At 37.8% G+C, this 17,496-nt stretch overlaps 1 protein-coding gene across 1 annotated transcript in view; it reads left to right on the top strand.

Annotated features, from left to right (window-relative positions):
* LOC126185121 (protein purity of essence) overlaps positions 1-17,496 on the top strand; it is a 321,301-nt gene that overhangs the window by 18,531 nt on the left and 285,274 nt on the right. Inside the window, 5 exon segments of the mRNA XM_049927939.1 lie at positions 3,372-3,504; positions 3,614-3,712; positions 12,958-13,171; positions 13,265-13,422; positions 15,647-15,877. Of these exon segments, the coding sequence (XP_049783896.1) occupies positions 3,372-3,504; positions 3,614-3,712; positions 12,958-13,171; positions 13,265-13,422; positions 15,647-15,877 (835 nt within the window).

The following is a 17,496-nucleotide window of genomic DNA, read 5'->3' as shown; positions in this document are numbered from 1 at the left end:
ATTTTTATGTTGTAATTTCATGTACTGACACGTTCCATGGCCTTGGAGTTTTGCTCCTCAATTTGGTCCTACGGAACTTGACGTGTAAATAAATAAATAAATAAATAAAATTTAGTGTAGTACAGGAGAGATAGCACTCCTGCAAATGTTTTAATACTCTGTTTTCTGCCATTTTAACTGAACATCACAACTCTACAGCTGTCTTTACAGATAGGTCAAAACAGGGGGGGGACTCTATTGGTTGCTCTGTTGTTTTCCCTGATCGTGTCCTCAAGGTCCGACTGCCTTGAGACTTTACTGTCTTTGATGCAGAGCTGTATGCAATCTTGCAGGCACTGGAGCAGATGGGGCATGCTTTGTGTGTTAAATTACTTGTTTGTTCCTATTCTATGAGTGCACTTTACTCTCTACAATGCTTGCACCCAGCAGATAAAGTAATCCAGAATCCAGGGTGCCCTCTTTCAGCTACAACGTCTGGGGACGGAGGTGTCATTCTGCAGCGTTCCAGGACACATGGATATTGCAGGGAACAGAAGGGTGGATCTCGCAGCCAAGGAGGCGTGTCCTGATCCTCAGTTATTTCAGTGTGCCATCCTCCTACATGCTATCACCTCGCTGTTGATGTACAGAGTCGTGTCGATTGGAAGAAGACTGACTGGAAGGGACTGATAATAAGCTATGTGTTGTAAATCGCATTCTGCGACCGTGGTGTACCTCCTTTCAGTCACAAAGATGGGATGAGTCCCTGCTTACTTGTCTTCACATAGGCCACAGTCTTCTAACCACATGGTTTCTTGCTCCAGTGAGAGGATCCTCCAATGTGTGGTGCTTGTGACATACAAACTCTGTGCACCAAATTTTACTAGATTTTGTTGTATTTTTGTCCAGAGGGCAGTGGCAGATTTACTGGCAGATCTGCCATCTATTTTAAATTATGTTGAAATGAATGTGGTTATAGTGTTAAGATTTTGTAGTGTGTTTAACTTGTTCTTTCCAAACATTTTATGCTAATGTTCGTAATGTGTTAACTGGGTGACTGCCTCACCAATGTGTTTTTTTGTAAGAAGTCAGCTAGTCACATTTCCCTGTGCTTTTCTTTTTGCTCTTCTGTGGTTTTACTTTTTTAATCCCAGGAATAGCACCTTTCACCCTCCTTTGTTGTATTAAAGCTTGTGAGATAGTGATCGTGTGTGTCAATGCGAGTAGGGTGGGAGTGAGTGAATGATTGTCATTTTATAGGTTCCCTCCTCTTTTTATTGACATTTCTTTCTTTTAATGTGAGCAAAGACAATTTTAGACATTTTATCGGCATTCATTTCTTGTAATATGTGTGAGGGAGCTGATAACCTAAGTGTTGGGCACCCATAAACTGTGCCTTCTTTTAATATGAGTAAAGACAATTTTAGACATTTTATCAGCATTAATTTCTTTTAATATGTGTAAGGGAGCTTATAACCTCAGTGTTAGGTGCCGATAAACTATGCGTGCGCGCACACTCTCTCTCTCTCTCTCTCTCTCTCTCTCTCTCTCTCTCTCTCTCTCTCTCTCTCTCTCTCTCTCCCCCCCCCCCCCCCGCACCCCCCCACCCCCTCACCCACAAGCATTATCACTACCCCAGCTGTGTGTGGTATTGATGGAACTCGAAATGTGATCTGACTGCATGGAATCATTACTAATAATAATTTGACTGCAACAATCACATCTCCTCAAACATGAGCACAACTTGATTCAAGAATGCAGCCAACTTCTTTAGCAAGAAAAATGTCTCTGAGGAAACCCAAGAAAGGAAAAGCATCTCTTTGAGAGTTTTGTTGGAAACCTAAAAGTGGCAAAGTAATGTTTGAACCACTGTGAATACATGCCCCAATCCTCTTTGCTATCATTAAGCAGCAGAAGCACAGGTGGGTGGGTTTCCACATTATAGTGACCACAGCCTGGAGGGGTTAGGTACCCTGAGCCTGCTGAATATCCTGACAGAGCAACGATGTCTGTAGCTGTTGTAATAGCTCTTGGAACTGTTGTTGGAACTACTGCTGCAGCTGCTGCTGTTCCATGAGTTGCATGAGTTTTCCACCACTGGAGCACCACTAACCTTTTACCTTATCGTCCATTATGTTGAGCAGTGGAATTGGACAAGACTGGAAACGACCCAAGACCCAGTAGTAACAGACCGACTGGCTGAGGTTACCACAGCAAGTCACTTGACAGTAAACAGGTGGACAACAGTGAGAGGAAGGCAAACAGCGGGAACGGCACAGCAGAGTAACATGTCCAGCAAGTAAAGATTGTAGGACGTAGTGCTTTCAGAACAGAGACATCAGTGCGTAACAAGATCAATGCAGCAGCCCATAGAAATCATGTCTGATTACAGAGATGCTGTGCTGCTGGCTTTAAAGGGCAGTTGTGGATTCTGATAGACCAGCAAGGCGGGCATGTCCTCGTGGTGACAATCACAATGGCAACACCAGCACCCATAGGTGTTGCAGTGCTGTCTAACAGCTGTCCTCGAGTTCCATACGCTCCGGTGGGCTTTCAAACTTGCCTGGCCAGGATACAAGAGAAACATTTACTTTCATACTCAATCAGCCATTTTGAACAAGATACACTTTTGTAAGGGATGGGTATATAGTTTCAGAAAATAAGCAAAACCACTGATTTACATGGCCATATTATTTCAGTATCTGACTTTTCAGAACTGTTTTTCTTGCTGGAAAGAAAAATAATCTGTGAATGCATTTTTTTTTTTTTTTTTTTTTTTTTTTTTTTGTCAGAATACCACAAAAAACTGAGACTCACAACAGTATAGTTACAAGTAAGCTCCTGAATAAGATCTTTCTGTCAGTCATGGCTCATTATTTTCCTCGAATTAAAACTGATGTTTGGGTGAGGCAGATCTAGTCGTAATAGGAGAAAATATGAAACTTACTTTTTACATTTAAGAGAACTTTCTTTGCGGGATAGTTATTTCATAAACATATGACATGTATTGCATAAATTTTGCTACTATAGGTACAGTTTGACTCTAATTGTAGTTGTAGAAGAGATTGTTTGGTAATTGCAGCTATATTTAATTAATTAATATAAAATATGTGTAAGTTTTCTTTTTTTTTTTTTGTACTGTGTGTAGTAAGGTTTCCACAATTTATGTTGTAGTTATTCCTTATCCACTAGTAAATGTAAGACTTCTTATAGCATGTGTGTCCAAATGAATATAATGTAAAACATGTGCAGTGCCTTGCCAGATGTTACTCAGGGCCTGGGGACCTTAATTTTACCTGGAAAAATAAATAAATAAAATATTGACAGTCAGAGATCTTTTTATGTAGAAAGTGAAATATGAAACTGTTAATATCGCATTTCTTTTGTTATAGAGCAACTTGTTCCCAAGTCCAGTATGCCAAAATTGACAGATGTGTTCTTATTAGATGTTTTGATGACAAGGCTTCATGTTACTGTTGAAGATGGTTTCCTCGAAAATGAAGACTCTGATTCAGACACACAAGGGTAAACAGACTTTTGAAAATGAAGAGCAAACATGCATACTTTGTCTTAAGACATTAGTCACATTGTTTTATTTTTTAAATTTTTTATATATAATCTATCATTTTTCCAGCCCAGAGTCAGTTGCTGTAGCTACTGCTGCTGCACTGTATACTGAAGAGTTATTGCCACACATTTTTAAGCTTCTGGACTGTGTGCTAGCCTGCATGAGGTAAAAACTAAATTCTCCACATATTACAGCAATCATTATGAAATATGTTGATTAATTTAATGTCCTACTGAAATCAGATATGCTTGAACATTGAATTTAGTCAATATTGAATTACTCCCCAAAAAGGGCCTGTAAACGTAGGGTAGTAATCTGTATTTAAATTTGTTAATTTTTTATGGTTTATGTAAATGACGTTAAATAAATGCTTAGTGTGTTGCTTTTCACATTCTTGTCTAAATTGAATAAGCACATTGTTTATAACAGCCTCCACAGTTAATGGGATAGCCTGACAAAAATAAATTTTCAAACATTATCTGGGATGCATTAAATATTATACAATAGATGTATGCACAGTTACAGATTTTAGCACTGTCATTAGTATTTGCTAAATTGTATTTATAAAATTGTAAATGATAGAAAGACTCCTGAATATGAGAAACAGCCTGAAATTTTTTGATGTAGCGAAGTCTGGTTTTCCAAAAATTTTGTTTTACGCCTTCTAAATGTACACCTCTTAAGTTTTATGCACAGTCTCTTAAACTGTTTAATGGATACAGAAATAAGAAAAATCCCACTCAGAAATAATTAAATTCACTGGAGACAGGTGGATTGGCCATCACTTACCTACAGCTAGCATAACTCTCAATCCTGCTGATAAAATATGTAAGAAAATAGATAACAGCAGTAGTAACTTTTGGGACCACAGATGTCTTCTCTATGGAGGAAAGAGGAATTGGTTCAGGGAAGATACCCTGATTCCTCCGTATTACAAGATGGAGCCCTCTTAGCTTGTGTTATATCTTGCGTAGTGAGATAATAGCATCTACAAAAATTGCCCAGGATGAGCACGGCATACCACAACACTTGGTGTCAGCAAAAACCCTGGGAGCCAACCTAATTGACAAGTGAAGAGTCCAAAAGCATGATCAAGAAAAAACTCTGAAACTGTAAGAGCGCAAAAGCGATAAGAATTCACAACGCTAATGCAAGCGAGGGAAGGTCGAGTTAACAAAATCTGTGGCAGCACTTGTGTGTGACTGATTTGGAGTACACGTGTTTGAACCAGGAAGATTGCAACTCAAGAGGGACTGCCAAATGCAAGCAACACTCACCCCGCGTACGGTGGAGTCGCAGAGCAGATATTTTGACCACAAGCAATTCCTTGCCCAACATATGTGCGTCCGATGGTCCGATTGGTCCAGTGTTGTCTGTTTTTATGGAATTGGCATAATGCTCGAATGAAAATTCAGTTATTCAACAAACCAATTCCCTGTCAAGCCCACTTTAAAAGTCATAAAATTATTGTATGGAAGTGCACCAATCGTAGCTTCATTGCTCACTGAATATTGTGTTGATAGTGACAGTAGAGCCTCTATTGGTGTTATCAGTGGTAACACAAAATATTTTAAGTGGTGTTATCAGTGGTAACACAAAATATTTTAAGTGGTGTTATCAGTGGTAACACAAAATATTTTATTGAATGCGTTTTTTTTTTTTTTTTTAAGTGAGTCAAGGAACCTGAATCCTTGAAAAATTTGGTAATTTATTATCTTTTCCAAGTGTTAATTGAGGCATTCTCTGGAATGATGACTTGACTGAAATCCAACATACATATTACACAATCACATCATTTATTCTGAAACCACAATATTTTGTTTATATTTGACAGAAATTTAGTCCATGTAGCAGGGTTAAAAACAAATAAAAAAAACTATTTAAAACATTTTATAATCTGTATCTCAGTCTCGGTATATTTATTTTACCGAGCGAGGTGGCGCAGTGGTTAGCACACTGGACTCGCATTCGGGAGGACGACGGTTCAATCCCGTCTCCGGCCATCCTGATTTAGGTTTTCCGTGATTTCCCTAAATCGCTTCAGGCAAATGCCGGGATGGTTCCTTTGAAAGGGCACGGCCGATTTCCTTCCCCATCCTTCCCTCACCCGAGCTTGCGCTCCGTCTCTAATGACCTCGTTGTCGACGGGACATTAAACACTAATTTCCTCCTCCCTCCTCGGTATATTTAAGTGGTTGTTCCGAAGAACACCCAAATACTGGGAGAGGGTTATGGTTGCACCATGCAGTAATTCATATTTCGTTACCTGTGGCTGCAATTACGTCTTGAAATTGCTTATTATCAAAAAGTTCCATCACCTAGTAGCTCACGTACATACTGACTTTCAGTGTGTTCTGCTTCTTGTTCATCTAGACTTGATTATTGTGTCATCAAAGAGGGTGTTTCCTGACGTGGTTTCACTTCCACACTTTTTTTACTGTTTGTCTCTTTTGAACAAAATTTTCTTTTAATTTCTCCGTGTATGCATTGGTGACCCTCTGCTTTGTTTTCTGCTTGCCTGTGATGTTCAGAGTCTGAATCTCACCTGCATGCACTCTTATTTCTTGTCCCCTTCATTGTTTTGACATTATCCAGGCTTCCGCAGTGCCCTTGCCAGTATTGTAATAGACTTTTACGCCTAGCAGGTCATTATCAAGATATTTTTCACTACCTCTTTGTGTTGCATTTTGTTGAAATGTTAATAATGTTTCAGTTTAATTTAGGGCTAAGCAGTTTAAATTTCAGTCTCTCGTGTTTAACTAGTGGGACATGATCATAATCTGTATATGTTCCAGGATGTATTGTTACGCATTTTAAGATATTGTTAAGTCTTTCCTTAACAGTGACGTCAGTCTGATGCTCTTGTAACTCTCCCAGGCTTCATTTCTTCCAGTGGGATCCATGTGCATAATCACTGTTTCTGGAGGGACATCAAAATTTCATACACCTAGCCCTTCTCTCTGGCAAAATGGGTATAGCCTCTCTGATTTGGTTGACTTCGCACAATCCATAGTCTACTGTGAAATCAAATCCCTTACTTTCTCTATTTTTGGCATTAGAGTTATTTACTGTAGTATTAAAAATATACTTTTGTTCTTTACTTTGCTGCATACAACATACTAATCAAAAATGCAAGTGAGGTGGTGCAGTTGTTTGTACACTGGTCTTTCATTCGGGGAGAGCTGGTTTTGGGCCATAGACTGACCATCTTTTATATTCGGGAAGACGACAGAGTATTGTCATCTTCCTGAATAGATCAAGGCATATATGAAGATGGTTCCTTTGAAATGCACATGGCCAGTTTTCTTTCCTGCCCTTGATCTGAGCCTGTGCTTCACAACTGAACATACTCCCTTCCTTTCCTGTTGTTCATAAAATATTTCCAATGTTGTCTTCTTTGGTTCTGTTAAGGATGTGTGTTTATTTCTAATAGCACTAGACAGCTTTTTGTGTAAGAAAAGTTGTGAACCACAACATAAACAAGATGTTCATGCATTAACTGGAATTGACTCTGGCTGAAATCCATGATGAAAATGAGATTATGATCCTACTCAAATTCCCAGATGTGATCTATAGGCTAAACAAGTTCCAGGAGTGTGAATGATACAGAACCACGAGTGGTCTAACACTTCCATCCTCGCATACAAACTATGATTTGTATCTGGACAAACCATTGAGAACTAGGCACTAAAGCAAGATGGTGACCTCGGAGGAACAGCAGTAGGCAATAGAAGAACTGTTAGCGCACAACCAGAGGCTGGACAGGAAGGTACAGGCACGCACAGACTCTGCCCACCTGAAGCCAGCTCAGGGAAACTTCAGTGCGCAAAGCACAGCCACACTGACACTTCCCACTGTTGCAGGAGATTGTGTTTAGGAGTTCCACAAGGCTCAGTCTTATACACTATGTGATCAAATGTATCCAGACACCTCAAAAAACATACGTTTTTCATATTAGGTGCATTGTGCTGCCACCTACTGCCAGGTACTCCATACAAGCAACCTCAGTAGTAATTATACATTGTGGGAGAGCAGAATGGGGTGCTCTGCGGAACTCACGGTCTTCAAACGTGGTCAGGTGATTGGAAGTGAAAAAACTTGGATTTCACGATCGATCGGCTGCTCACAAGCCACACATTACGCCGGTAAATGCCAAACGATGCTTCACTTGGTGTAAGGAGCGTAAACATTGGACGATTGAAAGTGGAAAAACATTGCGTGGAGTGAGACTCACAGTACACAATGTGGCGATCTGTTGGCCGGGTGTGGGAATGGCGAATGCCCAGTGAACATCATCTGCCTGTGTGTGTAGTGCCAACAGTAAAATTCGGAGGCGGTGGTGTTATGGTGTGGTTGTTGTTTACATGGAGGGGGCTTGCACCCCTTGTTGTTTTGCATGGCACTACCACAGCAGAGGCCTACATTGAAAGCTTAAGCACCTTCTTGCTACCTGCTGTTGAAGAGCAATTCAGGGATGGTGATTGCACCTTTCAACATGACAACATCCCTATAATGGACTGGCCTGCACAGAGTTCTGACCTGAATCCTATAGAAGACCTTTGGGATGTTTTGGAATGCCGACTTTGTGCCAGGCCTCACCAACAGACATAAATACTTCTCCTCAGTGCAGCACTCCATGAAGAATGGGTTGCCATTCCCAAAAAACCTTCCAGCACCTTATTGAACGTATGCCTGCTAGAGTGGAAGCTGTCATCAAGGATAAGGGTGGGTCAACACCATATTGAATTCCAGAATTACTGATGGAGTGCGCCACGAACTTGTAAGTCATTTTCAGCCAGGTGTCAGAATACTTTTGATCCATAGTGTATATGTGAACAGTCTTCTGTCTAATATACAAGAAACTGAAGTAATTCTTTTGCAGGTGACACTAGTATTGTAATCAGTCCACACATACATAAAGCAACTGAATAAAATGTTGATAATGTTCTTAAAAGTATTATTTAGTGGTTGTTTGCAAATGATCTCTGTCAACTTCAAAAAGACACGTGTTCAGTTCAACACATGTAAAATGATAAATGTAACGCATGGTGAGGAAATAATAACTCTATTGGAAACTGTAAAAATTTAAATGGGAAAAACAACATTTTTAACTCCTGAAACAACTCATTTCAGCTCCATTTGCACTTCATTTCATTGCAAGCAAATAACTAAGTTGCCATACTTTGCATATTTTCTTTTAATAATGTTGTATGAAATAATGTTCTGGATAATTCATCTTTGACATTAGGATGCCCAGCCTTTTCCTGTCCCCTCTAACGCCCAGAGGAGTCATTTTGACCCCCACTCTGTGACAGTAATGTTTTGAATTATTATTTCAAACTGTCTCCAATTATTACATTTTAATGTTTTTACATGTTTTGTAACCTTTTAAGATACAGAATTGTGAATGAAATTTAACAGATCACAAATAATATCAGTGTGCAAAAGAACATACACCATCTTAATATAGTCAAGGCTAACTGGCCATTGACCTCCTCCTGTGCTGGAAGCACACACATTGCCCGAACTCATACGGGACTCGGTAAGATTGTCTGCCACGAGTAATGAGTGTAATGGGCAGGGGCACAAAGAATGTAGTGTGTGGACATTAAGTTGGGAATGTGGGTCTCATGGGGAGCATGCAAGGGATAAATCCCTGCAGTCGTATTATCCTCTGTGCCCTCAGTGGCTCAGATGGATATAGTGTTTGCCATGGAAGCAGGAGATCCCGAGTTTGTGTCCTGGTCAGGGCACACATTTTCAACTGTCTCCGTTGATGTATATTGACGCCTTTTGACAGCTTAGGGTCTTGATTTATCATTTCAGTAACATCATTTGTTAAAAAATAATCAAATTGGACTGGAACCTGTAAAACTCAAACAAGAGTTAAGCGAGGGAGAGGCATTTATGAAGTTTTAAATGCTTAGAAAAGTTGAATTATTCATGTTTACAGTAATTTAGCTATTCATACTTCCATACAGTTGACACATGTCTATTCAGTTTCCTTATGTATTTTCCACAAACCATCTTGTTACAAACAGTGAACTTGGAAATAGTTTCATTACACTCACTGAGTTTGAGTGTGACTTTTTTTGATGTTTCTGTACTATTTTGTCTCAATTTTCATTACCATTATTTTCATAATAATCTGTCGTCCCACAAAGTGAGTGACTCTTCAGACACTTGGTGTGTAGTTCTTGTGCAAGTTGCTGAATAAAATTTCTTCTTTTGATCTTCTTCCCAGTAACAGCCCTGAATACTACAGATGGATTTATTCCTACTGGATCAAGAGTATTGTAGAATGGGTGTACTGGCTATCTTGTTGAGGAGACCTTGACTGAATACAGCCTGGCCATGTATTTACAATATCAACTGCTAACTTTGTCTTGTTATAATAACTTACAGTTTCTGAAGTTGTAGGATGAAAGGAACTCATCAAAAGCACATTTTTTTACTTTCATTCCTTGATACACCACCAAGGAAACACCATCACATTTTAAGAATGTTGCCTAATGCAGACAGGCCTTCAAAGACTTAAGAGCATGTGGTATTTATCTTCTTGCTCTACTTACTGTTCCTACAATGGAGATTGACTATTATGTCAATTTCTTGGTGAGTTTGACGGAAGTGAAGTAATTAACTATAGTGACATTTCCGTCTTTGAATGGAAATGGTTCCATAGGATGCATCACTACATAATCCGGAACCCTTTCATCTTTGGATTGTGCATTGTCCTTACTGAGATGAGGGAAACCATTGAGAAGGTACTTGCTATCAACATTTATCCAGTACTTTTGTCCGAACTTGTCAGGCTTTGAAGCCATGAATTGTACGGATGGACACACAGTTAGTTTTGTTCGGGAAGAGTTGCTTGTCTATCATTACGTCAGATCTGGCTGTGTAACACATGCAGTTTTCTATGAATTTGTTTCAGGCTACTGGAGCCAATGCTAATTTATCAGTCTGTAAACATATAGAGTGTGTTGACTTTTCCTCTAACCTCATAAATCTCATAATTTCACAGAATCTCTCTCTACTCAGGGTTTCCCCACAAAAAGGTAGGCCCCAAGACACACTATTGTTGTCCATTCGTACATCAATATTATGAACAGAAGTTAATTATTGCAGCATAGAGTAAAATAGCTGAAATCTGGAAGTGCCTGAAATAAATGTAAGGCACACCAATAAACAAAATTATAGTATTATCATAAAGGGTTCAGTATGAGCACTATGGGTGTTACAGGTGAAAGCTGGAAAGTATCATAATCATTGTGCAAAATACATTGTTTTTCAATATATTGTTAATACATTCCAAATATATAAATTTTGTGAAAGGAAATGTTGCTCCAGTCATTCTGTGAAACATAAATATTACAAATAAGTAATTTTGACCGCTCTGGGTGTTCTACTGTTAAGAAAGAAAGTTTTTATATTTCATAAACATTCAGTAAGAATTTCATGCTCACAAGCAATCACCTTGTAGGCATCTGTTTCAGGAATTAGGCATTTTGACTACTGCTTCACAGTATATTTATTCACTCATGAATTCTGTTGCAAATAACCCACTACAGTTCAAGTGGAACAGTGATATACATAATTACAATACCAGAAGAAAAAATGACCATTATTCCACATTAAGGTTGTCTATAGCACTAGAAGGGGTGCACAGTGCTGCCACCAAAAGTTTTAATCACTTAGTTAGTGATATAAAATGTGCAATAGACAGCACAACTACATTTGAAAACAAATTGACAAAGTTTCTTTTTCCCAATTACTACTGCTCAGTAGAAGAATATCTGTCTATGTAATCTGTTTCCATCAAGGGCTTATTTTTCACCCTGATGGATGTAGTTGTTAGGCAGTCATATTTTGCTGAGGATGCAAACAAGGGTTTATATTTGTCTCCAGCTGCTGCAGGCAGCATATCTTGACACAATGGAACCACTAGACCTGTTCCACTCTCATAATCTGTCACTTGCACTACTACTCAATCTGGAGTAAGTTTTGCATGAGTGGAAAGATTCTAATAGCTACAGTTCAGGACTTGTTTGTTTAAATTTTAGGCAAATGATGGCTCTCTTCACTGACACATTCCAACTTTCGGCTGATATTTCTATAATTTAGTACAGTCTGTGTAGTTGGATGAAACACCTACATGATATGTCAAACTCCTATATACAGACTCGCTAAAATACAGACTTGCTCAATGGAGATCAGTGCCACACTTTATTATCGTTGCTGTTGGTAAGCTATGAGATCCTTTGATACATTTTTTACCAATTTTTTCATGTGAATTTCCAGTATTGATCTCCCATCTCTTAATATTAGTTCTGGTGTTTAATTTTGAGTAATAAGGACCATAATCCAATGTATTTATTTCAAGTTTCATGTGCCATATTATTACAAATGTAGTCTTTTGCTGTCAGTATGGTTGTATTGTTGATAAAGTTGACATTTCATTACTGGGTCATATTAAAATACGGAAATTTTGTCTCTAGTAGCTGATGGTTCAAACAATTGCCTTTAAAATTAATCATAACACACAGTTCAGTACAGTATTATATTCAGAAATTCCTGTACGGAGTAGGAACTATCGAGCAGTCATGATTTCAATGTATGTTTGAAGAGAATTCTATCGTCAGTCAAGAGTCATTGCATCAATGGATAAGTCACCTAAAATTTAAATGGCTGATACATTCGTACATTCACTCCTTTTCGTGCCTCAATAAGGTTCAGGGACACATGGACTGTAATTTGTCACAAAACGTAGACTCCTTTCTTGTCTTTTTTGTTGCTGATGAAGGTGTTTCAACCAGTTTTGAACAGCTCTCATCATCCTCATTTCATTTAGTAAAATCTGAAAAGTGTAGGTATGAGTGAAACTCAATTATTTGCCAGGCAACTGATTATTCAAAAAATAAAAAGCTGTTACCTGATAGTTGGAGCATATGAGATCCCTGATGTGGACATCATCATCTTTTCATGAAATAGATATTTAATTCCAACATAGTGTTTTCAATAGTTAGGTTCATCTCCAGTCACAATACAGGTAAATATTTATTGATTAGTATCCTTTAAAACTTAGTCTTTTGTGTTAACAAAGGAGTGGTAAATTTTTCATTGTTTTTGTTCAACAGTTTTTGTTTTTTGTGTTTGTAAGCCATGTGTCCTTGTTTAAAGGTTGTTGATCAAGTAAACACTGTTACTTGTCAGTAATTTAAAAAATGAAGTACCTTATATTACGAGAAATCTGTAACAGTGTATACACTTCATTTTCACAATTTTTCTGTGCTTGTTGTGAATGTGTTTCTTATTTCAAGAATTGATATCTTGTGATTAAAAAAATTGAATTGTATTTTTGGCGTACTAATAATTTTTAAAATTTGTCTGTAATTTCTTTCTCTTTTTAGGTCAGGCATTTTATATCAGATTGAACACATGATGAGCTCTGTAACTGATCGATTTTACCTACAGGATCTTTCAACCATTGGAGAAATGTTATTCATTAGCACAAACAGAAATGTGAAAACATTTGCAATTTCAGCAACACTATTGGGTCTTCTACCTCACACAGTAATAAGCTTCTTGGACAAATGGGGACAAGACATTGTTAAATATGATTGGGTAATGATACATTTTATCCATTCTTATTACATTATGTAGTTCCCTAATTTACATTTGTCATAACTGTTTCAAATTTTGCATTTTATTTTGCAGGTGAAATACCGTGGTGACATCATCCCTTCTGAGAGTTTTATGATGGAAATATTAGGAAATCATGTCACAGCCCTCTCATGTGAACTGTCTTCTAGCCTCAATATGTCACTGAAATATTTAACAAATTCACTAGTGACTTTTATCACTAAACATATACAGTAAGTGACATTATCACAGTTGTAATTCCAAATCTCTCATTGTGTGAAGTGCAGCTATTATATTGTCTCCTTTGTTAGATAAACACAAGGACAACTCAATTAAATTTCAGTATTTGGAGCTGGTTATCGTTTACTTGCAAGTACACTCTTTTTGGTGTTGTTGAACAGTCATCTTCATGTGAGTCAACAAATACTGATGGAGCATTTCTGTGTTGTGCTGTTTATTAATGTATGGTATGTAATTTGTATATTGTTGATGAATGTAATAATGAGACTGACTTTGCTGTTCAGTGACATGGTCTGCACCATCAATGGTGGAAGTGCTAAACTGAGCTTTCTGATGGCCTTGGCTTTTGATGTTTTGTATAATTTATGCTGAGAGCAGACAGTAGAAATAACATATTTTGTGTATTATGGAACTGATAACCACTGACATGGTTAATATAGTTTTGTAAAATGCTTATCTCAATAGAATCGCTACAAATGGAACCCGAAAAATGTTGCTGTAACCAAAATTGGTGTTCGGTCATATTTCTCTTTGCACTGCTCATTTTAAATTCTGTATTGCATGTTTAAGTATCTGTATTACCATTTGTTATTATTGACTGGTTGTTCCATGCATGCATAACTGAATTCAATGACTTCCAAATGCAACGTACAACAGTACTCCAACCATTTATTTCATTTAAGCTAATGTTGTGGCCCTACTTCACCTTCCACATGCCGGAGATCAGCAAACAAGTATTTACAGTACGACCACTGTTTGCGGTGGATGATTTCAACTTATAATGTGTGTGTTCTTACGATAAACCGGATGCTCCAAAGAGCCATCATTCCTTTGCCAGCTGAGAATGTCCAGGAATTTCAAACAGTGATCTTTTTCTGTGTGTGTGTTGAGCTGGGTATTCTGATGAATAGAGCTAAGATTCTATTAGAACTCTATTAATTTCCGTTCTCCATGAGGCTGTACTGTGAAAGTATCAGCAGAGCTCCAAAACAAAGGTTCATTCAAGGCCTCTCCTCAAAGTTCACTGTTGCAGAAGTTGGCCGTGTTGGGAGACAGAGGACTTCCTGTGGTGATTCACTTATCTATTTAAAAAAAATCATGTACAAACATGAAATATGTTGAGGAAATTCCATACAAGAACAAAGCAGATATGGCTGCTGTAAATGTATTGACAAAGACCCTGTAGGTGGAACCGCTGTGAAAGCAACACCACATCAAATCTAAATAAGTCATTGGCATTACATGGATAGAGTTCTATTTACTACATAAGCGAAATTTACAGTGTGCTTGTCCGCAGCTCGTGGTCTTGTGGTAGCGTTATTGCTTCCCATGCACGGGGTGCCGGGTTCAATTACTGCCAGGGTCAGGGATTTTCCCTGCTTGGAGATGACTGGGTGGTGTTGTGTCGTCTTCATCGTCATCATCATTTATCCCCATTATGGTCGGAGGAAGGCAATGGCAAACCACATCTGCTAGGACCTTGCCTAGTCGGAGGTGAAGGTCTCCCACATCGTCCCCTACACTCCTCAGAGTATGGGACCCATCATAATCATCATCATCATCATCATCATCATCATCATCATCATCAATAAATACTGCAGCATGTGTAGTTTGTTGGTCATTGCTAACTCACCTGAAGATGACTGGCAGGTGTCAAGTTGAAATATTGTGCTTGAAAGTAAGCAGCAATTGGCTGCTGTCTAGAGACTTCATCAAATATTCAGGAAAATTTAAAGCTCAACAATAATAACAATTTTTATTCTGTAATTTTACATGGCAAAATCTGTAATTGAATTTGAGATTCAGTGATGATGTGTTGGTACTTGAATATACGCTAGTAATAAGGGTTTCTCCTATTCTCAGTTTAGTTGTAAAGAAAACAATACAATTTTAAAACCAGTGATGTGTAATTTCTTGTGTAGTAACTTATTGATATGGGCAGTATGTTTAATTTTTAATGGATATAACTTTCACCTTTTTGTATCTCATTATAAAATGCAAATACAAAAATTTCAGTATTGAGCAATGTGTGCAACATCAGGTAGTCAAAACATTAATAACTGTGGGTGTGAAATCATTTCTTCTTTTCTATTATTAAGTTTTATGAGCACTGTAGGAGTAAGAGTGGTAAGGGATTCAATTTTTGACACTTAGTATGACAATTAAGTCTGGGTCGATGAGAGGATAACGTGATATTTACTACTTTGTTTGTTGCAGGAGATGTCCATATAAAGGTGATCTGCAACGTCAGGGTGCAAAAATACTCATGCCGCTGACACTAGATATCCGCACAGAATATGTTGTGCGTGAAGTTCTTCCAATTCTCGAAGATATTGATGGTCCAAGTGATAATGAACAATTTTTAGTTCACTGTTACACCATTGTATTGGAGCATTGTGAAAATCTAATGAAACTGGTTGACCGTCGCATTAAAAACGGGGAGCAAATGTTAGTTCAATAAATATAATATGTAGTTATAGTATTACTCATTTCCCCCTCCCCTTCCCTGTGTGTGTGTGTGTGTGTGTGTGTGTGTGTGTGTGTGTGTGTGTGTGTGTGTGTGTGTGTGTGTGTGTGTGTGTCCTGTTACTTTTTCAAAGGGTCATAGATAGAAAATGTCCAGGATTTTTTAAAGAGGAAAAATATATGAAAAAGATCAGCTAAAATGTAAAAATGAAAATAGTGATGACAATAATAATTATTAAGCATTGGAATATGAAATTTTACAAGATAAATAATAGGCTAGAATTTGAGGTAGATGTTGGCAATCTTCTCTACATAGGATACATCATGGCATTCTCATAGAAGGATTTGAGAAAAACCATAGAAAATACAAGTCAAGATGGTCCGGTAAAATAAACAAACCTGAATGCTATTCACTTGAGAAGTGTTTCATACTTTTAAATTCATCCAACTGAAAATTATGGTAATTTCTTACAGATGTGAAATCTGTGTAACTGGTGTTATGCGAGAGCTTTTAGGGTAATTTATATGCAAGAACTTTCGAGTCAGTTTATAACAAGAGTCAAGGAATGATCATTAAAGGTTATGCTTTTTTAATAATGTCACTGATATCTTCATTCTCCCCTTTCAGTAACTTTACTATTTGCATTCCTGGCATTGTCCTCACTGTATTCTGTAGTGTTCTCATTTTGGTTTGAGAAACATATACCTTACCTGCAAAGAACCTATTCTATCCCACTCTAATAGCATTCCTGTAGCTTTACTGTATTATCTATTGTGATCTACAACAGATGGTTTGATAATTCTGTAAGCCATGCCCTTGTCCAATTAGTGCTTTCTTTTTACTTGAGATTAGAGTTCTTTTTCCCCCTAAAAGTTTTTGTTTTAAACAATACATTAAGATTTTTGTGGTTTGTAATGTTGTATTGTGAAATTTAGAATTTTTTCGGTTACTGAGAGGGTAAATTAATATTAAGGGCAGCAGTTAATGTTGGGTCTGTGGTTTGCAATATGTGGCAATCATTACTTCTCATAATTTGTAGCAGCATGTATTGGATTAGATCTCCATCACTTGCTCAATTGAAAGTATTAAATTTAGCCATATTGTGTGTACAAATAAACTTATAGTACTGGAAAATGACGTGTCAACACCTGTAGGTAGGTGTGAAAAGATACCATGTAGAAAATGAAACCCTTCTTCCACCATGGAAGTTTGATTATTAATTTGCGATTGATATACAGGGTATTACAAAAAGGTACGGCCAAACTTTTAGAAAACATTCCTCACACACAAAGAAAGAAAATATGTTATGTGGACATGTGTCCGGAAACGCTTACTTTCCATGTTAGAGCTCATTTTATCGCTTCTCTTCAAATCACATTAATCATGGAATGGAAACACACAGCAACAGACCGTACCAGCGTGACTTCAAACACTTTGTTACAGGAAATGTTCAAAATGTCCTTCATTAGCGAGAATACATGCATCAACCCTCCGTCGCATGGAATCCCTGATGTGCTGATGCAGCCCTGGAGAATGGCGTATTGTATCACAGCAGTCCACAATACGAGCACGAAGAGTCTCTACATTGGGTACCGGGATT

This window comes from Schistocerca cancellata, chromosome 4 (genome assembly GCF_023864275.1).
Source record: "Schistocerca cancellata isolate TAMUIC-IGC-003103 chromosome 4, iqSchCanc2.1, whole genome shotgun sequence".
Lineage (NCBI taxonomy): Eukaryota > Metazoa > Arthropoda > Insecta > Orthoptera > Acrididae > Schistocerca > Schistocerca cancellata.
The sequence above is the reverse complement of the archived record's forward strand: the minus strand, read 5'-3'. Positions and strand labels throughout refer to the sequence as shown.